We start from the raw sequence: 22,960 nt of genomic DNA, 5'->3' as shown, positions 1-22,960 counted from the left end.
GGCACTGCAGAGTTGGTCCTAATTTGTTAGTAACTCTCTGGGATTGTCACTACGAGGGACACCATTACACGTTGGCACTGACCCATTGTTAATTGTTAAAGAAATATTGATTTCTGCAGCTTGAAGGATTCTGGAATTCTTGACGAGAGTTTTCTCAGTTTCATTACATAGTATTCAGATTATTATTAAAAATAATAAGCGTAAATGTAGGTCAGTGATTCACAATGCCAGTAATGTCAGTCTAGCGTCCAGCCCTACTTTGTGGCATCAAGACTATCAGATCTGTAGTCTGATAGTCACGTAAACAAACATGAGACGGTGCATTAGTCGAAGCATGATTTCACTGGCCAGAGTACTGTATATTTTGATGGTTTGTACGCTCCTGGTACCATTGGGCTGTACTGCATATCAATTACTGATGGTGTGATTGACACAGGCAATGGGCCCTGGTATTGGAGATGGCTGTGCTGTGTATTGGTGTGAGGGAGAGTTGTGTTCCCTTCATTAGGCAGGCTAGGGGAATGCCCTGTTGACCCCACATTGACCCTTCCAACACAATTATGGACCACAGACCTGGTGCCGGTTATTGATGCCCATCACTGACATGAGCAGCTGCACAGAGTTACGGTCTCACTCACTAATGTGAGCCACGCTGTGTCAGATTCACTGAACTATGGAAATACACATTAAAAAGGGAAACAAGTGCACATCCTGTGTGACTCATTGAATTGGATTATGTTACTAAAAGTTTATGCATTCTTGTAAGGTTTAAAATGTCAGAAAATTGATTAAAATGTAGAGCCTGACATTAACTGGATTTTTGAGGACAATAACAATATCAATTTTAGCAATTGAAAACTGATAACAATGTTTGTTTAAGTTGATTAACAAATAAACAAATATAAAAATATACATTCTACACAATTCACTGGAAATTAAATTAGTATCAATATAAAAGTATGTACAACAACCCCCAAACAACAATGTTATATTAAAGTTGAAATGTGGTGTTGAAATGGACTCAAATATAAATATATATAAATTATATATAAAATGCACCCTATAAAACATAATAATAATAATAATAATAATAAATTATAATAAAAGAAAACTATACAGAACTATAATAGCTTGCCACCAATCTTCCAAATATAAATGTGTCCTTTATTTACCAATAGTATATATGTTTTTGGTTTATCTTGCAAGTTTTTTCAAATCATTATTTATGTCAACATGTGGAACTCTAATCAAATATTTTTGTACTGCAGTTTCAGCCCACATACTAGATACTGAGCAATGATACTGATATATCTGTGACAAGCTAAAATCATCCAAGAATATTGGTCAATATATTGGACTCAGGAAACATGACAATCACAACTTCAACTGCAATTTACTTATGTCTGTTCAACAGGTGAAAACCCAAAGATACTCAATGTGTGATTGTATAAAACAGAGAAAATCAGCAAACCATCACATATGAGAAGCGGACATCAGTGAAAGTTTGGCATTTTTGCATGAAATAAATTGAAGATTAACTGACAGTCAAAGGTTTTGATCAGTTTTTCTGTTGATGACAAATTACTTAATCATTGCTTGAACCTTTCATGAGCTGTATGAACAAAATCAGAGGTGCCTTTGGTTGTTCTAAACCGTACTAGATGATATTGCAGCATGATTGGAACAAACATCTCTGATATGGCAGAAGATTCTCAAACACAAGAAGAAAAGGGCTATATGTTGGATGTCACTGTTCCCTGTTGTTGTGTTTGTGATGTAATATCCTGGGCTGGGGAAAAAAACCCAACCTGCTGCTTTTGGTTACCTTCTCATTTTTCCCTCAGCAAGTTGGCAATAAGCCAACATTCAGTTTATCGACCCCCCCCCACCACCACCACCACCACCACATACACACACACACACACTTTGCAGGTTGGAGCTCTCAACAAACTTTGCAGCTTGTGATTTATATAATGCTTCTCTTTTTGAGAGAGGTGTATTTTCACCACACACTCTTGTTTTGATATTGGTGGATGTTTGGCTTGGCGCCATTATACCTGCCTAGATTACACATTGGCAGTACCTCTGCATATCTTATGGCTCTTGATTCTAAATTGGCCTGAGGAATCCCTCTTCTCTTCCTCTCAGGGGTAATGGTGTGGAGGCCCTGTTAACGAGCCTTTGTCCCTGCTCACTGACGGGGGGCGCACAACTCTGGGAAAGTGGCCTATGTGATTAGCAAATTGTGGTTAATTAGATAGATGGAAGGGTCACCAGCACTGATAAAGTAAAGGGATCCACAGAATGATGGGGGTGGCAGCTGATGCTAATAAAGGGAGAGTGCTCAGAATAGCATGGAGCCTGTAGTAGCCTTTAATAGATAGTCATTAAGAGCTATTAAAAACGACCAGACAAAGGCAAAACTGTAGTTTGCTTTCTGTTAATCCGCAGAACCACTCCAGAACGTGTAGCAAATGTTGAGGAGTGGACTGATCTCTTCAGAGCCAAAGAGAGGAGTCAATGAAGTGGACAGCTAGATACCTGTGTGATCTGCTGGACATGTTAATGTGAGAGGAGGATCGAGTGGCAGCACTGAACAATGTTGCGTTAGACTCAGACTGGCTCGGTTGTTCACGTTTTCATGGTAGGAGCGTCAGTCTATTTCATCCAATCAAGAGAGATTGGTAGGAGGGTATGTAGGAAGACAGGGGGCTGATGATATGGGTGGAGGAGAAGGAGAAGATGAATCACAAATATGATCCGAGGTAAAAAGATTAGATTAAATCAAGGAGAGCTTGCAGCGGATCTGTCTCCACTATCAAACATCCGCCTCTTATCTGACTTTGATTCATGTTCCTGCAACATGCAGTCAGTAGTAAAAAATTATTTGGCACTTCTTGTATCTCCAAACATTGGAGCGCAGCCCAAGTGATTACATCCTTATTCTACGACAACTCAAGGAGACTCCTGGTGTGGTGTGTCCTGCTGTTTGAGGAGTTTGCCCTCTGCCTGGCTTGGCTTGTAGCAGGTGTGTGAGCTGGCTTCCCGTGTTGGCTATGGCTGACCTCCCTGCACTAGGACTGGGCAATTAGTCCACAAAATGGCAGACTGTAAATCTCCTGCATGAAGGGTTTGGCAGGGGCACCCTGAGGTGAACTCTACAACGAGGAATTAAACACACAGTATTAGCTAACAGCAGTTTTATGATTTGAGGAGCAGAACATGGTGAGGAAAGGGGCGAGGATGCTCCCCAGCAGAATCACCAAGGGAGTTGTGTTGTGTTGTGCTATTCAAGAGCAGCATCCCTGTGTTATATATAGGAAATGTACCATATAATAAGGTAAAAAATTGAAAACAGAACTGGCTGAGCCAAGGCAAGTAAACACATGTGAACGCAACATGAATTATTTAGATTTAATGTGACAAGTACCATGAGGTTCAACGTAATTCAGATCAATGTAGTGTCAGTTGTGCTGTTAGCATGCTAGTAGTAAAATACTCAAACACAAATCTTCACAAATGAAAAGCTGGAACGTGAGTGTTAACTTAAGTGTTATCAAAAAAGGTTGCTGATTCATTTTCTATTAATGGACTAATGGATTAATCTAGTAATTGTTTCAGCTGTACACGCATACAATAACTCACCTAATGCTTTAGGTTAGTTGGCCTTAATTTAACACAACCTTAATTAAAAGGTGACCCTCCCCCCCTTTTTTAACGTGTTTTTTGAAGATGAGGCATATTTTGAGCAAAAAAGTGTAGGCAATAAATCAATAAAAACACAATACTATACACCATCTCAAAGAGAATCAGCTCTACTCCGTGGACAAGCTACTCCTGTTATTGGCTGGACTTTGTTCTGCTTGCAGTTGAATGTGAGGAAATGTACGTGTACGGAAATGCATGCGTTCCTCATGAAGCCTTGTCCATCATAAAAAAAACTTTTAAAAAATGTATATTATATTGATATTTTATGTAACACATACAATTTTACTTGTGAAGCTTATACTAGTTTTGAGTACAACTTCCTGCCTTCCCTCTCTTTTTTTCCACTCACATAGTCGCTCTGCTGTCAGTGTCTTGGAGGTTTCCAGAACGTTTATCAGATTGTTAGCATTTTTCAAATTGTCTTTTTGGGCTCATCACCTTCCAACATGACATTCAGGGACACCATATTTCTTGGCCACTGGACAGATGAATCTCTGTCTGTCTGTCTGCAGAGCGATGTCAGTAGAGGTTTAATATTCATTATTTATTTATTCTGTGGCATTCAAAACATAGAATATGAGCTAGCAGAAAAATCCTGTGTGTTAAAGTGGGCTTACTGGGCACTTTTAGGGCAGACTAATTTTCGCACAGGGTATAGTTGGACAGATAGAAACCACTTAGCCTAGCAACACTTGAACAACCCATAATCCAACTCTGTCCTAATAAAATAGGCTCAGTGTGTAATATAGAGGTTGTGCTCGCTTTATTCAAAGAAAACGTCTGCCTTTAGAAAATTTAAATGATCTGAAATTCAAATGATGCAATGATCAATATGTGGCATATACACACCTGTATTTCAGGTGGGGGGTGCATTAAGTCCCCCTGAAAGAAGAATTGGGGCCCTCCCAGCACACCCAGTAGGCAAAAAGAGAGGATGGAAAGCCCTCTGACACATATTGTTGCCTCTTTCCTCATAACCATTGGCTGATTTGTGAATATCATTCCCCTTTGGTTTAATCTGCCATGTGCTGTGAGGCGGAAACTATTCCCAGAAGGCTTATGGAGGGGGTTGTCAATTTATCTCGTGTGTATTAACGTTGTCTTGGCAGGAGAGTGCACCCTGACCTTCTCTTTACCAAAGTAAACAAGGGAAACGTTGACCTGTGTTGACACAAAACCTTGAGATGGACTTTATTAAATGATGAGTTGGACTATCTGAGGACACATTTGAGTTTTTTATGATCTAACTTCCCATATTCCCTCTTTATATAGGGATACACAGTCACTTACCCCCTCGTGTGTCGCTGGAGACCTGCGCTGATGGGGTCACCCTTATAGGTTCAATACTGCAATATCTGATCAACGATAAACTGAGCTGATTCCTCGGGGGTGTACCACTGGACAAAAGACAAATTTGTTTGAGGGTGTGAAGTCCTGTGATGCGTCATTTCAGGGTCATAGCAGATTTTTTGTCCCTGCGGCTCTATGAGGTCCATGAAGCATAACAACAGACAAATCAATAAAACACCTTGCGAAGATGTATAATCTCATTAGATGGCCGCTACAAAGAAATACAGCCTTATATGATTATTCAGTAGTTTTTGTCAGCAGTGTAGATTTAGAGCTCTAATTTTATTGCTTGTTGACGGTGGTTTATCCGTCCTGATCGATGCTTTTGTGTCCGTGAAATGTTTTGATGCTTCAGCTGTTGTACCAAATGTGTAACTGCAAATCCTTTACAAGGATTTAAAATTAAATTTTGACTTGAAACTTTCTTGTAGTGGGCCAGACTTCTGAAAACCTCAATGAAGGGGTCAGTTTTGTGTGTGTGTGTGTGTGTGGACTGTGGGGGTAACCTGGCTGTGCCTCCAGCACAAAGGTATTTTTAAGATGAATCTGTGCAGAAGAGTTATTTGTCATTAGATATGTCTAACAGCCAGGGTTGCCATGGTAACATGACCAGGTTCAGAAAACCCATCGTGGAGAAATGCCTGTGGACCCCCAACACTTTGTCATCTGAGATTTAATAATTTTTGTGTTGATTATAACTGGAAAATCAATGACTATCCTTTTGGGATGTAGAGCGCTGGAGAAACAGACAGCGAGAGCAGAGAGTCGACCCTGTTTGTTTATTTGTTTCTGTGTTCTGCGTCCAAGACTGCAAATCAACAGGGACATTTCTATTTTACTTGATAACATCCACAATCAGGTGCAATTGAAGTTTTAACTGGCAAATTTTGATTAAGTGTTTTTCATGGTATATACCACAATGTTTGTTCAAAGCACAAAAGAATCCACGTGTGTGTTCTTCAGACATCAACATGAAGATATAAAATTAGAGCCTAGAACATCTCCCCATCTTTTGATTATTTTTTGATCAAGTAAATTTAGTTTATAAAATGTGAAACAATTGTGAATAATGTCCATTGCAAGTTCCCAGAGGTCAAGGTGATGTCTTGTAACTGCTTGTTTTCGTTCACAGTTCTAAACCCAAAAATATTCAACTGACAATGATGTAGTACTGAAAAAATTAAATCATTACATTTAAGTAGCTAGAAACTGAGGATGTTTAGTATTTTTGCTTTATAAATTACAAACTATTAACTATCAAAATTGCTGTCAATATGATTTCGGTCTATCAGTTGACCAACTGTTTTAGCTCTTGGTTGTTTCTGTATGTGAAATACTGAGCTACTGATTTTTTTTTTAAAATTGTGTTTACTTAGAACACATAATTATCTAACACCAGGGGCCTGTTAAACATACACAGGATATATTCTTATTATCTGGCTTCACTAACCTTAACAATCGCGATCAGGCTAATCGCAAACATGGACAAGTCTACTGGCCAACGAAGAGCAAACTATAAAAAAAAAAAAAATCCAAGCTAAAAGCAACACAGCATGCAGCTGCCACATATAGAAAAGACAGCTGGCAAAAAATGAGGACTGCGTGTATGCGGAATTTATAGGCTTATAATATCGTTGCCCCATCAGAAGGGCACAAGTAGATCTGACTTTAATTACATTTGTGTATTCCATTAAATGAATGTGTTGCTTAAATGTATTATTATGGCATGTATGACCATTTTAACCTTATTCTTTCAGCTGCAGCAGCTGTGTGTCGCCTTTTCGACATTAAAAGCAGCCAGTACTGAATAAGTGGTTGTTCTTACACTGAACAAAATTATAAACACAAAACTTTTGTTTTTGCCCCCATTCATCATGAACTGAACTCAAAGATCTAAGACTTGCCTCTATGTACACAAAAGGCCTATTTCTCTCAAATATTGTTCATAAATCTGTCAAAATCTGTGTTAGTGAGCACTTCTCCTTTGCCGAGATAATCCATCCACCTCACAGGTATGGCATATCAAGATGCTGATCAGTGGGTACTGCACAGGTGTGCCTTAGGCTGGCCACAATAAAAGGCCACTCCGGGGTCCGGAACCCAGATTTTGACAGATTTGTGCAACAACAAGTACAAGGCTTTAGTGCTTAATTCAGTCTCTGTTGTAGGATGGTCTCTATCTCTATACGAAAGCATCTCTACATCACCCACAGCAGACAATAAAACAGTCTGTGGGATCCTCTAGGAATGGTGATGCCATTTTCCAAGCAAACTGATGGTAAATAGGCGCTGCTTTTTAGCGCTGATCTGTTGAAGCAGGTTAGGTGTTCAGCATGAGTTACCATGGCAATGTACCCCGGTGAGAAGTCAACTACCGTTGTAGAACTAAAAACCTAGGGTTAATCCTGAAATTACCTCAGTCAAAATACTGCTTCGTAGTACAGCCCCCAGGCAGTTACATGAGGAACCAAGTAGTTGTAAACATCAATGAAGGAGAAGGAGCCTCTCTCGAACCCTCATACCAACTCTCATGCCTAATTTAAAAAGAAAAAAACATATAGCTAAATAACAAATGTAACTTTAAATAATATAAAAAAAGGGTAAGACAACAGTTATTAACATCTCATCAATATTCTGTGTGTGACAAGTTAAGACAAAGAATGGACATTAAATAAACTCCCATTGCCATTTTTATAATATTCTGCTGTGGTGTCTTTACGGTATAAAAAAGAGGGGATCTTTGAGCTGTGAGGTAGGGGGAGGAAGGAAGGAAGGGGATTAGGACACAAAAGCAATAAAAGTCTTCTAATAGCAAATCAAAGACGCAAAAGCCAAAGCATCTGCCCTAATTGCTGTAAGGCACAGAACCTCAACCTAACACCAGAAATGGCAACAAGGGAGTGAGGTTGTAAAAAATTTAGTGCCTTAGACATTTTGACATTAATTGACATTGATGGTGTTTAAGTTAATAAACCACCCAAAATAATAAATGTGTGTGGTCTGACCCACAGATTTCACTCTTACTTTTGCCTTCATTCCTTATTTGCTTCTCTTTCACTCATGTTATCCAGATGTTTTAAGTATTAAAGGAGCTTTTGAGATAACAGCATGTGTAATTAAACATGGTTTTATGAAGTGCCAAATGGATGCAAACACGGCAAACTCTATGTTGCTACAGGACATGAAGCTACATTTGTTGTGGCCACCACTGAAACATTAGCCATCAGACACTATCAGATCCAGTCCTCTTAATTGGAGTGCCAACACATCAGCATGCGGCACACCATGTTAAATCACACACATCTCCCTCTCCCTCTCTTTCCTTTTGGTTGTCACCTACTCTTGTTTTCTTATCAGGAGGGGAGAAAATAAGATTTCTGTCCCCTGGGTATCATCATAATTCCAGACTAATCTGTGTGCTGAAAAATAGGCCCGTGATCCATCTGCAGGTCTGTTATTACCACCAGATCTGTAGCCATTCTCATTGTGGAGCATTGCAGTTTAGGTGAAGGTTTTAAGCTGATCCTCAGGCGCACCGATGACTTTCTCCCACCTGGCACAGGCAAGACACCAAAAAACAGCATATAGGAAATGAAGGTGTGTTTGTGCACCCACTAGGTCAGCTGAAGCGCTTGGAGGAGCACAGGGAACAAGCCCATCACAACACAAATTATAGAGTACATGAAGGGTGCCGGTAGAGGCCCGCTGCTGCATCGATGTAGAGCAAACTACAAACAAATTACTGTGCTGCTGCCAAAGTCTGACTAGATTGAGATATACTTTGTTTGTTTTTCAACTTTTCCAAATCTTATTATTTTTGCCTCGCTGCTTTGGGGCAATTGGGAAAATTACATCAGTTGATTTTAGTAAACTTTACTACCAAGATCATATTACCAATATGCACCACAGATTGTGCTATTACTTTAAAATTACAGATTGAAAATAAAAATGATAGTTCAGTGGAAAATGTCTGCATCATTAAATCTTATCAATCAATATGTAACTTATGATTTAGTCTTGATACCAGAAGCTGAAGAAACACTGAGATTTTTACTTTGATTGTCACTCATATGGCTGAAATCAAGCCGTAGACCTACAAAGGAGGCAGACATGCTGAAGTTATTGTGAATGAAACCATAAACACACATCACACACCTAATGAAAGCTGGCTGATTGGATATATATTAAATATCCATTAATTATTTTTTTGCCACTCGGATGCAGAATAAGCTGAAAACACAACACATATGATGTTTTACCACCAAAGCAAGTTGGTCTCGCTAACCTTTTACTCAACCTTTTACACTGAGAAACATTAGCTCATTTTAGCTCTGTTTAGGTCTCCTTTCGGAAATTCATAGTGTGTCAAACAGCAAACGTCAGACCAACAACCAGATAGCTGCTTTACAAACACAAACATCACGTGAGTGCTATACAAGTTATACTAAAGGCTCGTGCAGACTACACGACTTTCAGTGTCGGCCGATGGCCGTGCTGTTCACACTACACAACTTGTCATCATGTGACGGGAGTCTTGAAGTTGTTGTGGCGTTCACACTACGTGACTGATCAGTGACAGGGGGTCACACACTACACGAGCTGACAATGGCTCTATCACCCGACGCTGGTCTCCAAACCACGTTTTGTCAAGAATACACTCATGAAATGTGAAACGCGAAATGAGTGATCCTGAACACGAAACAGCTGTTGTTTGTTATTCTAAAGATAGCAATTATAAAGGCAAAGAATATGGGTGAAAGGATGGATTAGCACACGCAGGTAGCAGGGATTGTCTGAGCTACAGGTGAGGTGAGTTAAAAGGTGAAGCTCCCCGACACCCAGTTAACTCTTGACTGTGACGTTACAACTCACGGCCCATAAAGGAGAACAACAAACATTGGACATTTTCAGCTGAGGTCTACGGCTTACTTTGGCTAGCCTTCAACTCGACAATCAGTCATGATTTCAGTTAAATGCTAAAGTTGCTGTTACTGTTACCTTGTCTGTGGTCTGCTGGCAGAACATCGGGTGCTTTCTGATCAGATGCCGTCGTGCTGTTGCCGAGGCGACATAGGTTTCATTTTACGGTGGATGGACAGCATCATTACAGAGTTGTTGTTTTCTTTAGCTTGAAATAATCCCATACACTTTCTTCTTTGTCCCTTGCTATTTTCTCTCTCTTCCTCCACTTTTCAAACAGCGCCATTATAATCACGTCGTGCGAAACACTGTGCCATATAGTTAAATGGATTAAACAAATCATCAATGAAAAGAATTTGCATCGTTGCGTTGTTTCAGCCCTAAATTACACCCTTTCAAAGAACAACAGAATTTTTTATTTTTAAGACTATTTCAGACATTAGAATTGTCAGATCAGATCAGATCAGATCAGATCCGCAGCCACAACTCAACGCAACAAACTTAATGGCTGGAGTTATATAGTCTTAAGAAAAACACCAATAAAACCAATTAAAATAAAATGTTATCTTCACCTGTCGCTGCCTGTTCCGTGTGTGCTGAGAGCTGCCTGAGCCCTGCCTCCAACACAGAGAGCAGACGAGAGGACAGCAGCAGCATGGCTGGCCGAAACGTTGCAATGTTCATTCTTATGTAAACAAACATGCATGTAAACACAATGGGCAATATCAAGGTCAGCAAAAATTATCGCGGTCATGTCCGTATATTGTACGATAAGTCGTTAATGTTATTATTGAGACAGGCCTGATTAGTGTAGCTTTAAGGCATGATCAAAGGCATGCTTGAGAATGTTGGCCCCATCCATTGTACAATATTTTCATCAATCAACTGCTGGATGTACTTTGTGTTACTTTCCCTCAACATGACATTGGGAAAGAACATGAGGGCGCTGTTATTGTGTTCCTGAAATAAGATGACCTGTTGGTGACATTGCCACAAAAAGGCCTTGCATAGGACACAATAAGAGATTACAGGTTTTCTATTTTGCTAGAATCAGCATAAGACTTAAATAGCTGGAGCAGAACAGGTTGGTATGGAGTCCAACCTGTTTGCCCTCTGAGCTGATTGTCTCTATAGATTTGCTTCCTCTCTTCAAGAACACAAAACTCTCATCCACAATCAAAGGTGTATTGACTGAGTATTGATGAGTACTCAGCCAGCAGTGGGCGAGTGTGAAATCAATGAGATGCCTGTTGTACATGTTTGCTGCTTGTTGTCAGTGAGGATTGCCACCTTGATCTTCCGTGACATCACACAGATTTATTAACCCCCTTTACCTGCTCTTAAACAAACAAAATATATGTACAGTTGAAATTTCTGGATCCACCAATTATTGGAATTCATAGGTACAGAAAATCAAATAAGTTGACTTTATTGCAAATCTGTATCTCTCACATCATCTTTATTCACGATGGATTTATTATTATTATTATGTTATTATTCACGAAGGTTTGAAGTTCAGACTCCACCAAAAGTTTATGTTTTTTCTCCACACCTGGCATCCTTAACATAGAAACACCTTGGAACTATGAATTTATCAAAGTATGTCCCTGAGCATAGTATTTATTGTAGTTTAAGACCTTTCTTTTCTGATTCAGTGTCGGCCTTTGTAGTCCTTTTTTTTATTTACACCTTCCCAGTGGAGGTTTCTACAGGTGGGGATCTCTATGGTCTTGTTACTGTATGTCAGATAATATAATAAAAAGGGTGGAGCCCAGCACACAGAGGGGCTGTATCTGGCCGCAAATATCATTAAACACCTCAGGCAACAGGAGCAGACAGAGCTATGGACCTCTAATGTGTCTCTGTTAGATCTACAGATACACAACGCATGCTTCACAGCTAAGCTTTATTTATGCTTGAGTGCTTTATGCATCTGAAACGATTATTATTCATCACAGCATAGCTGAGGGGAACTTTAAAACATCAAGGCTAAATATAATGGAGCCGACATTTCTACCTTTGTTTCCCCAGAACTGCAGGGAGACTGATGCAGCAGTAGTGCAGGATTTCCTGAGGGTGTCCTGCTACACGGGTGGTGTTGGGGTCACGGGTATCATGTGGTTGTGGAGTGTTTTCATGGCAGCAGTTAGTGCGGGCCACACACTCTCTAGCCTGGGGTTGAATGAATATGAAAGCAGACAGAAGAGTCCAGCAGAGAAGGTAACAGGATTGTCTTGTCTTTCACTCAGCGCTCACCTCATTCCCCTTTTCTCCTGCAGCTTGAAGCGTGAAACCGTCAAATGTTTCCTCTTTGAAAAGGTCACTGTTCTTACATGTGTCAAACCTCTGTAGTGTTTATTGCTCATTTGCAGAAACCACACTTGGTTCACACATGACATGCATTTCTGACATGCTGGGAGTATGGATGCCAAGATTGGTGCACAGTGAAAGTGTGATGAAAATGTTATTTGAATTAAGGGTGGGTGGATGATCTCCCAAGGTTGTAGTCATACTGTATGACTGCACCCCAGTGATTGATATGGAATTATTTCATGTTGTACATAATTGTAAATAATTTGATGTGTACTTGATGATGTAATTGAATGGTTTGACCTGGGATTCATACGTATAGTTAAATCAGGTGAAGTCAGGGCCTTCTTGGTCACATGTTGAGTATAACCTGATGAAGATGCAATGTTGAAACTTTGTTATTGCCAAATAATGTTTTTGGGAACATACTGGGAACTAAAAGTCAGGATATCTTAACCTGTGATGCTTTAATATAAATAAGTTAGCCACTCAACTTCATGGAAGTGCAATAATAATTGCTGGAGTACCTGGTAAGAAACTGGTAATAGATAAAACACACAGATCAGAATGTCTGTTTTGCCTAATCTTATAAAATCATTTCTGAAAGGCCAAGGTCTTTTATCACACTGATGTAAAAATCCTGTAAATTCAATATTAACATGAAACAGTCCTGCTTATTGATTTGTAGCATTGCCTGGAATGGGCTAATACCACCAGAGATGTTAAACGAGTAGTTACCACCATATAAACTGTATTGAAAAATGAGTCTTACTGTTTATATATTTCTATGATCTCACAATATATACAGTATTGTCATGTCGCTCAATCCCAATTCCAATCATGTGTAATTCACCTAGACACAGACGCAGTCTCTGGTCTGATTCTCTAGGTGTAGGCAGCGCTCGTAGCTGCACCACTCAGACTTGTTTTTCATCCTGATACCACAGACAGATATTTTCATTCTTGTCTTTTGCCATTTTCCCCTGACTAAACCAAAAGCTTGGCATATGTCACTTCTTCAGCACTTTCACAGTCAGATAGTGAGAAGCTGGAGCTTCCTGTCTGATGTGCGCTTTGTTTCATCTTCGTGCAGACAGGGATAACCAGATCTTGTGTAAGGTGTCTGTGCTGCATGGAGTGTGCTTGCTCTAGGTTACTAATATCTCTTTGCAGATTATTAGCGAGGTAGATACATAAATACGGTCATTTTATTAGATAAACATGCTGAATCACAGGGTCAAATAACCCAGTAATTCCTAATTAATCGGTTTAATTTGCATGGTTTGAAAATAATGCCAAAGACACTTTGTGTGGGCAAAATTATGAGTTCAAATTGCTTTTCAGTCTGTGAATTACATGGCCATTATGTTGATTGCTTGAAAAGCTACATTGCATATGTTATGCAAGGCAGCCCTACAATGTGCTATTTTAATCCATGGTCATGTTCCCACATGAATTAAAGATTCAAGCCTTTTTAATAATTTATTGTCACTGAGAAAGATGTTTTGGTTAGCTTCCCACGGTCTGGCCATGCTGGCTTTGAAGCACCCACCTGTGCATTTGTGTGTGCACGTTGGACCAACTCCCATCAAAGTGTCATCAGAGTCGCTGGCTGCAACGATGATTCATTCACAAAAGGGTCTCATTTAATTACTCCCAAATCAGGTGACATGGATACCCATGAGGAGCGGCTGCTTTACAGCAACAGTGGCCGATCAGATCTGAGCCACGCGTCACATCACAAACCACTCTCAGATCCCCACGGCTCTCCGTTCACGTGAACAGGATTTCAATCTGCAGTGCAATCTTCAGTGCTCACACCAGAGAGATTTCCGCCCACCTGGTGTGTCAGAGCCGGCCTAATAAACCTGTTTATGTATTAAACACTGCAGGGACACTTGATATGCCTGACAGACATTGCCATAGATAAGTAATCACAGCAATAACTGCTGCTTATTAAATCCCCAGCTCTTTTAAGATGCTCTGTTGTTTGTTGTCAAGGTTACCATAAGCTTACACAAGTGCTGGGATACAGACATCTCTTCCACTAGCCTGGGAGGATGCCCACTTTTCTGTCCCAACACTAAGCTTTTTTTTGTGTCTATTAGATTTAATAATACTGATCTCATTGTTTGCGATATGTGAAATATCAGCCTCTCGGATGACTAGAGTCTTCTTTCACCTAAGCCGCTGCCAAGAGCTCCTCTGACAATAGCAGTGATTGGCAGCCACAATCGTCTTGAAAAGTTTCTGCCAGAATTGAAATGAAAAATACACTCCATGTTTTAGCTACTTTAAAAGTCATTCAGATGGCGTGCACATCATACGGTTGAACCAGATGTAGTGCAATATTGAATTGATCGAACTTTTAAGCTCTGGTCGGCAGTATTTATCCCCGGACAAGAAATCGATACAAATTCAGTTTGTGGGTACTGATTGTGATTTTATATTCCACACTGGCAGCATCTTGATCAGTTGTGTTTTTGCTGCTCATTTTGTTGTTATATGTGTGTATGTGCTGCGCATATGTATGACAAGATAGACAGAGAAAAAGACTCAATGCCTGTGTGAGCAATAGGCAGGCATGTTCGAGGGCACAAGGGTTTACAACTCTGGCCGTATTACATTACACACTTGGCTGAAGGTTATACCTCCAGATATAAGGTGAGCTCAAATATCAGTTTGTCAGAAATGCAATTGAAGAAATCTCAAAATACACCCATCATGGTGAGAACAAATCGCTTCTCCATGCCCAGCGATGTGAGGCCCATTTACTGAGAGAATGAACACGATTGAGAACCTGTTTCTACCCGAGCAGGCAAAGGGCAGACCGCATGATAAACGACTGCTGGACAGTAGGAAAAGGACAGTGGGAAAAGTCGGAAGGACATGAGAAGGAGACAGAATCAGTGGTCGGCAATATGAAATACAGACATTATCCGCAATAGCTACTTTCATTTTCCTAAGATTATCATATTAAGCCTTAACATAACTTCCACATAAAAACTCTACCAGGGACAGGCACAAAGACAATTTATACATCCAGTACAACTTCACCTTGTCAGAAGGTAAATGGTTTTACTAAATGTGTCTATAATGTGCTAATCTTGCCCTCAGGTCGCATTGGAAATGCAGTCTCAGGTAAATTCACCCCGTCACAATGTAAAAACCCACGGCCATGAAGCACCTCAGGAGAGCTTTATCAGTCTTAATGCACTCTTCAAAGAGCATCCTTCACTCTGCACGTCCCATCAAGAGGTGCTGCTTGACCGCAGGCAGAGGCTACTGTATCAGTCTCGTGACACAGATGATGAGAAAGACCATTTGGGTGACCAATGAGCATCTTAACCTTTATGGGTCAGTGGGTGCAACATGACAGAGTGATGGCCATCCAGACCTGAAGTCCAAATACACTTCTTCACATATAGAAATACTGGATACTGTCAGCACATTTTCCATCTAGTATTTGTCTGTTAACGCAGCGAGGACATTGTGTTCAACCCTTGATGGTTTTACATTTTCCATCTGTGCTGACTAGAGACAACTAGACAGACAGTCCTCGTCGCTCACAAGCACTTCATAGCTTTCAATCCTCGATATACAATTTCAGGAGACTGTCTCTGACTCACATTTTCTTCACAGTCTATTGTACCGCAAGCAAACACAGCACCCCTGTTCATCAAATGCAATATTATACCCCTGCTCCTCTGTCTCCCAACAAGAACCTTTGATGTCAAATTGAGACTTTAGTGAACAGCACTTTGTGGATTTGATATTGCTTGGCAACTGCAGAAAACCCACTCCTTATGGCTTCTTCAGGATGATGAGCGGATGGTACAAGGATGGCTTGATGGAGGGGACGAAGAGGGAGAATGGTGGATGGTATTAACCGTAATGGTGCTGTATGATGTAGGTTTGTGTTTGGCTTGCCTCCAGGCAGTGAAGCAAAATTAAAGCCCAGAAAATCGGATTACGGAGTCCCAGGGGGTGGGATGCCTAGTAGCCAGCTGATGAGCGCTCATCTACTCTTAGCTGTATTGCGCACAGTGAGCCCCACAGTTGGCTGGGAGGGCAATTTGTTAACAGTTATTGCTCGTTAGTGTAGCTTCCTGCTAGCGAAAGGAGATTCCATGGCGGAGAAAATAGCCAAGGTCTATTGTCTTGCAATTATCTCAGTTTGAGTGAAGGCAGCGACTGATATGTTGTCTCTGAAGTCTCTGGCTTTGCTGATTGCCAATTTGCTGAGAAGACCTCCATAATCAATGACACCTGTAGTGCCTACTGAGTTATAAATATGCAATGAATTGTTTTTCTTCTTTTATATTATGCCAGTTATCATCCCTAGCAGTCTGTGTTAATTCATATGTCGCTCTTAAGATAGTTGGGCACTGCAACATTGGGGTTTTAACATAGTAGTATGTAATCCTGAAATACCGTACATTGTATTGTGATGCAACTTATAATGCTACATCTCACACCACGTGATCATTAAAATGTTTTCATTTATCTATTCAATTTATCTCCTGCGATGGACTGGCGACCTGTCCAGGGTGTACCCCGCCTTTCACCCAATGTCAGCTGGGATAGGCTCCAGGTCCCCCCGCGACCCTGTACACAGGATAAGCGGTTGACAATGGATGGTGGATGGATGGATCGATTTATCTGATTATTTTCTCAATTAATCAATAAAATGTTTGGTCCATAAAATGTAAAAAACAAAAAAACAAAACAGTAATTTGTGCTGTAAAGGTATTCGCCTTTTGAGCTTTCCTCAACCAATGTGAATCCTTCTTTCCTTAAGAAATCAACACTATGTGGAAACACACCCTCCACTCACAATGCAGATTAACACTCAATGAACAGCCTCAGATGCAGGTAGGTTGCCCATAAGCCTTAGAAAACCTCTTCCCACAGCATGTGTCATCTCGGCACAGTCCGCCCTGCCCAAGCTCCTCACAGGAGCTGCTCACACAAAGGAGCTTATTGTATAACTGTGCCTCAGTTTTAATGAACCAGCGCTCCTGCTCTCACACACTCCTCCCTCTTCCTTAGTCCCCTCCCCTGCTCCCGCCCCCCTCATGAATATCCCAACACTCACCCTCACTATTCATGAGCTGGTATCAGCGTAGTCATGTGCCGAAGAGGAATAAGGGGGGAGTGTCTCAGTGAGCGAGAGTCACAACTCCAGCGTGCGAGTGTGTGAGTCTGTGTGTGTGAGTCTGTGAAATAGAGGGAACAGGAGAGGAGCCACACCGGCTGATGCTGCTACGTGAACCACTGCACTGAAGCTGCTGCCACACTGCTCTAATCTGAACCTTCATCTGTTAGACTCAGCTGGAGCTTTCTGTTCCTTTAGAGCTGGGGGGTTGTTTATATGGCGTTTGTGTGTGAATGGGATGCCTGAAAGAGATGCTTGCTAAGGAGTGACTGATGAGAACCAGCGCTCCGGTGTGGAGGGTGACCCCCTGTGTCCGTACCACCACTAATCGGGGAGAATTGGACGCCTGGCGTTTCCACGACGACTATAATGGGCTGCAATCTGTGCACTTTACAGAAGCGAGAGGAACACTACAAGCTGCTGTATGAGATTGCACAGGTGAGCAGAGGCACGGCCGACTCTGGCATCGATTTTGAGTGTTGTTGTGCATGATTTATTATGCATGCTGTGCAGAGAGCAGTTCTAGGATGCTGCTGCTGCTGCTGCTGCTTGTTTTTGAGATTCTGCACCAAGACAGGAGCCTCATGGGGAATGTTATAGGGAGAAGACTGAAAAGGTATGAATGAGGGATTAATACACTAAAGAAAAGTGAGGCAGCAGAATAGAGAGAGAGACTCACCAGAAGATGTGTTTTGATCAATGAGGAATTGCTTAGAGAGCACCTAGTGTGCAGCCCATTCATCCTGCTGCATGAATGGGCTGTTTAAAAAATAAATAATAAAATTGTAGCACGTGAAGAAAATTACCCATGGTGTATTTGTCACAATTTCCGAATCTTTGGATGATAGAATGCGTCATTGAACATATTTACATACAGTAAAAGTTTTGTTCAGGCAGGTAAGACTGTGAGTAGCTTTCTTGTTAAACTTCTTGGAGAATACCTGGTCTTAATTCCAGCACACCAACTCAATATACATATTTTGAGTTTCAGACTCGTTCATGCTTCATTAGAGTTCTGACGCAACTGCAGAATATATGTGCATTTTTATGAGAAACCCATGCTTTCCTGAGAATTTAATGAGTAAAGAGACAAAGAGGCAGAGGGCAGTATCTCAGATTGTGGGTAAGCAGAACCGATAAACAAGCAGTCACCTAACCACCTCCAGTCTCCCTATCAGCCCGCTTCCTCTGACAGACTAATAACTGTGAATCTCTGTCTCTCCTGGAAGTGGAGTAGTGCTCTTCCCCGCCTCCAGTAGCGCCTGCCTTCACGCTACTGTGATCACAGCCTCATTAGCTGTTTTATACTACCATCCTGTGCATTAATTAGACGTGAAATGTCTCTCTTTCCCCTTGTGAAGAGACTAGATGAGACGAAATGGGGGAGGTAAACTATCTTCGGTTAACCACTGCCTGTAGCTTTCAGCTTGTGTGCAACTTGAGATGCTGCCAAACACTGGTGATGGACATTAACAGCCAGATTTGATATTGCGTGAATTATCAGAGAAAGCTGTGTTACAAGCTTCTAGATCAGCAGTAAAGGAGGTTGCATTCACTAATTGTCTGTTTTAATATTAGCAAACAGACTGTCCAGGGACCATGAAGGATGAATAGGTAGCCACCAAACTGCCTGCCCCTCCTCAGGAGGAGCATCAACATAGTGCTGTCTTGGTGCTTATCTTGGCTTTTGCGCCCCTCTCCGCGCCAGTTGTTAAGAAATAGCGTTGACTTCTTTTCTCGTGGTTTAGCAGAGGGGATCAGTATCCGCCAAGTGGGCCAGTCTCCAGGGTACACTCGCTGTTGACAGGAGCTCTCTGGCATGTCTGTCCACCCACTGATATACTGAGCTGGTTCAGGCGGGAACAGCTGCAACATCAGCACCTACTTTCTGATCGCCACTGTGGGAGGGGAGGCGGGAAGGATATAGAGCATGGAGGATAAAGACAGGGATGGGAATAGAGAGTAAGCCGTTAAAGGTGGAGTTATTAGAGAAAGTGTTAGGAAGGAGAGAGGGAAATTAGGGAAATGAGCAAACAGGTGAAACCTCCCTAATATGTGTAGAAGACTAAAGAAGAGAAAAGAGGGAGGAAGAGACATTATCAAGTGTTATATGTTTTACCAAAACCCCTCCAAAAAACCCCACATACTTCATAGAAAACCACCTCTTCTTTCAGTCTTGCTTGTACATATTCACGTACATGCTCACACATGTCATCGGAGACAACAAAACAAGCAGTACACCCTCGGCAACCACACAGCAATACATAAAAACAACAACACTGCTGATAGAATTAAACAGGAAGACAGACAACATTGAGAGACTCCTCCAGGCAGTGAAGCTTTCCCTGCAGCTATAAAAGTGTGTCACCGTGTCTTTGTGGTCAGGAGAAGTGTGTTGTGACAGCGGGAAGCTGCGCTCACCGCTCACACCGCCGGCAACCTAAGCCTCTTTCTTACATATCGTCTCATCTGTCCAGCTTGCTCAGCTCTCCGCTCCGCTCCATGTTTTTTCTATCATTCTCACTCCTCCTTGCTTAGTTCTTTATTCTGTCTTTTTTTTGTCCTGCCTGTCTGCTCACACACACACACACACACACACACACATTCGCTACTCTACTCTTGTGATCATGCAGTTGGTGAATGTGTGTATGTAAATGAGGTAGAAGTGGTTTTCTGGTGTCACAGCGTGACTGACCGGCCTTGCAGCAGGTTGATTCGAGGAGCAGGAGTCAGTCACAGTGGTTGGTTAGGCACCTTCCTCCCCTTCCCTTCACACCCAGAAACAATTTTGACACTCTCCCCCGTCCGCCTGACCCCACTAGCTGTTGGAGATTTATGACTAGCTGGCTCCCTCACTCTCTCTCCGTTCCCCCTTTCTCTCTGTTCTCACGGCTGCTGGTGTTGTGCATGGAAATGTGCTCACCTTTCTCAGCTGGCCTGCAAAACTTTCTCACAGGGCTGACATTTTTTATTTATTTGGATCAGCTTTCTTGCCTGAATAGAGGAAATAAGAATCTTCCTGTAGCCTCTCTCTCTCTCTCTCTCTCTCTCTCTCTCTCTCTCTCTCTCTCTCTCTCTCTCTCTCTCTCTCTCTCTTTCTTGCTTCACAAGCTCCCACCAACTTATGATCAATCCTTGTGCATTTTGTCTTTTTGTCTTTCTTTCTCTTTTGTGTTGATTCCTCTGATCTGTCATAATCTTTGATTACATTTGTTTCAACCTTTGCTCCAGTCTGCTTCCTGCTAGATCCTACTGCAGTTAACCTTCCAATGATTGCCCTTTGTGAGGGAGAGAAAAACTAGGATGTTTATTTCCTCATTTTTGGTCAACAAGGATGAAACCTTGTTGAACCCACTGACCCAAGGTTCAGCGGCTCTTTACCATCCACCAGACTCTTACAGCTTGCATTCTCCACCAGCTTTTTGTAGAAAATAACATAGTGTATGAGAATTCGCTTTGTGATCTGGCTCTGAGTTTTGTAATTCCCATTGTGTCCATGAGCCCTCATGAGTGTCACACATTGTTTGTGCACCACTGAAACCCAGTGATGTGTGGCTTTTTTGGGGGCTAATTAGCAGGATGGCAGATGTTGATGAAAGGAGCAACGCAGCGTAGCTCAGAGTTATGTGGATAGGATGAGATTTTTGCAGTCTGCGAGTATGTTGATGCAATAATGGTCTGCAGTGTCTTTTGGCAAAAAAATTGTTTTCCAAATAGGGTTGCAATCAAAACAAAAGGACTCCTTTTACATGACAAAACTCAACAGTTAACGCTGATACATATGGCTACAGTACCAGCCAGCCACTCCTAATGTGGCTGGGTAATGATTTTCATCCTTCGGGACACAGAATACAGACCCTCCATATTTCATTATCCTGTTTTGTAATTTTCCAATAAGCCCTGCTTTCTTTTTTTGTTACTAGAAGTTTTGAAAGCAGCATAGCCAGTTTTATAAGTTTTATTAGGCGGGAGCAGAATCACTCTACGCTGCGTTTGAGAAATAAATGGAAAGCAGCTTCCCAGCTCAATGAGGCACAACACTCCCTGATAACTTGCTGATGCATATGAATGAGCATGAGGCACTCACAGCACGCACACACACACACACACACACACACACACACACACACACACACACACACACATATCTGTCTACAGGAAACAAAAACAGTCTTAGTGAATATTCCAACTATAAAACCAGAAAGCCGTGTTCATGAATTTTAAAGTGTGACAGCGCTCAGGAGGCCTGACTGTAATGGAATCTCAGAGTTTAGCAATGTCATGTTGAGCAGTGTCACCACGTTGACAGGACGGGACAGAGAGACGTGAAATGAAGCAGCTCTGGAATTCATTTGTTCCTGGGGTGAAGGACGATTCCCAGGAGTTTGGTCCTGCAGCAAGGAGGATATTCTTGCTGCGTGTGGTAGCACCAAATGTGAAACCTGTGGAGCGGAGAAGGTCTAAGGAGGACACAGCTGACTTGCTGCTGCTTCTACGACGCCACTGGCCATGTGTGTAATGGATATGCATTCAATAAAAGGTTGAACAGCTATCACAAGAGCCAGGCTTTCTGAGAAAAGGCTTGGCAAGCTGAGAAGTCTACATTTGTGTTATCTGTGAAAGCAAGGGCATTGGTTTTGCATTTAGTCTCTAGAGTTACAAAGTGGGAGAGGAGTAATCTTGGGTGTCCAGGGCTTCTGAAAGTTTATTTTCTGCTTAGACAATGTTAGTTTACTTACAGTTGGAACACTTCCAAAGCTTCAGTGGTCAAAAAATTCTCCTTGTTGAATCATCAATACAAAAGATGAACAATATTTGTTTCTCTGATTAAACGTTGAAGATAGGCCTTGATTGATTTTTGCTCATACTTGTCAGGAAGAAAGTCGGGTGATTTTATGTCATGCAGACATTTGATATTGTTCATGGTGTTCCTCACAGAAGCATGCTGGGCCTTACTCTGTTTTCTTTATATATTTGCCCTCTTTACGTATTCTGCTTAACAATGTTTTAATGAAAACAGTGAAAAAAAACTTTGTTGCAGGCCCACTGTGAAATAGGAATTCAGATTGGAGGAAAGTACTTTGGGAACCAGCAGTCCACTTCACTTCTGTGCATGTGCCTGTGATGTCTTTACTGATGCATTTAAGCTGTTGAACCTTGCTTTAACCCCCCACCACTTCTCCAGACAGTTAGCTACAAATGTTCTCATCCATCTTCTTGTCCCATTATGTTTTGTTTGAAGGATGTCTCTCAACCATTAAAATTGATGGAAATAAGGAAAGAGGGGGAGGAGAGAAAAAAATTTGCTCATTGATTGATCTTGTGTCCACTAAGGAAAGATTAGCCTGACATATAATCTTGCCTTGCTGCGCTACAGTTAGACATGTACATGGACAGACAGAGGGACAGATATATACACTCATCCTTTTCACTCCTTGCTAATATAAAGAACTTTATTTATCTCATTTTCTGAGTCAGCCACATTCCTATCATTAGTTCCAGTGCGCTTTCTGT

General features: G+C 41.5%; 1 protein-coding gene across 2 annotated transcripts in view; it reads left to right on the top strand.

Annotated features, from left to right (window-relative positions):
• LOC119893649 (PDZ domain-containing RING finger protein 4-like) overlaps nucleotides 1-22,960 on the top strand; it is a 132,949-nt gene that overhangs the window by 59,979 nt on the left and 50,010 nt on the right. Inside the window, exon 1 of one of the 2 annotated variants that reach the window (XM_038705938.1) lies at nucleotides 17,513-17,884. The exons of the other annotated variant lie outside the window; for it this stretch is intronic. Within the exon in view, the coding sequence (XP_038561866.1) occupies nucleotides 17,816-17,884 (69 nt within the window). The 5' untranslated portion in view covers nucleotides 17,513-17,815. Of the gene's footprint in view, nucleotides 1-17,512; nucleotides 17,885-22,960 lie in introns of those variants that run through there. 2 annotated transcript variants of the gene reach the window in all.

The sequence above is a fragment of the Micropterus salmoides genome, unplaced genomic scaffold (assembly GCF_014851395.1).
Source record: "Micropterus salmoides isolate LMB-PRFRI ecotype aquatic unplaced genomic scaffold, ASM1485139v1 Ms_hic_scaffold_8, whole genome shotgun sequence".
Classification (NCBI taxonomy): domain Eukaryota; kingdom Metazoa; phylum Chordata; class Actinopteri; order Centrarchiformes; family Centrarchidae; genus Micropterus; species Micropterus salmoides.
This window is presented reverse-complemented; position numbering and strand designations above follow the sequence as displayed.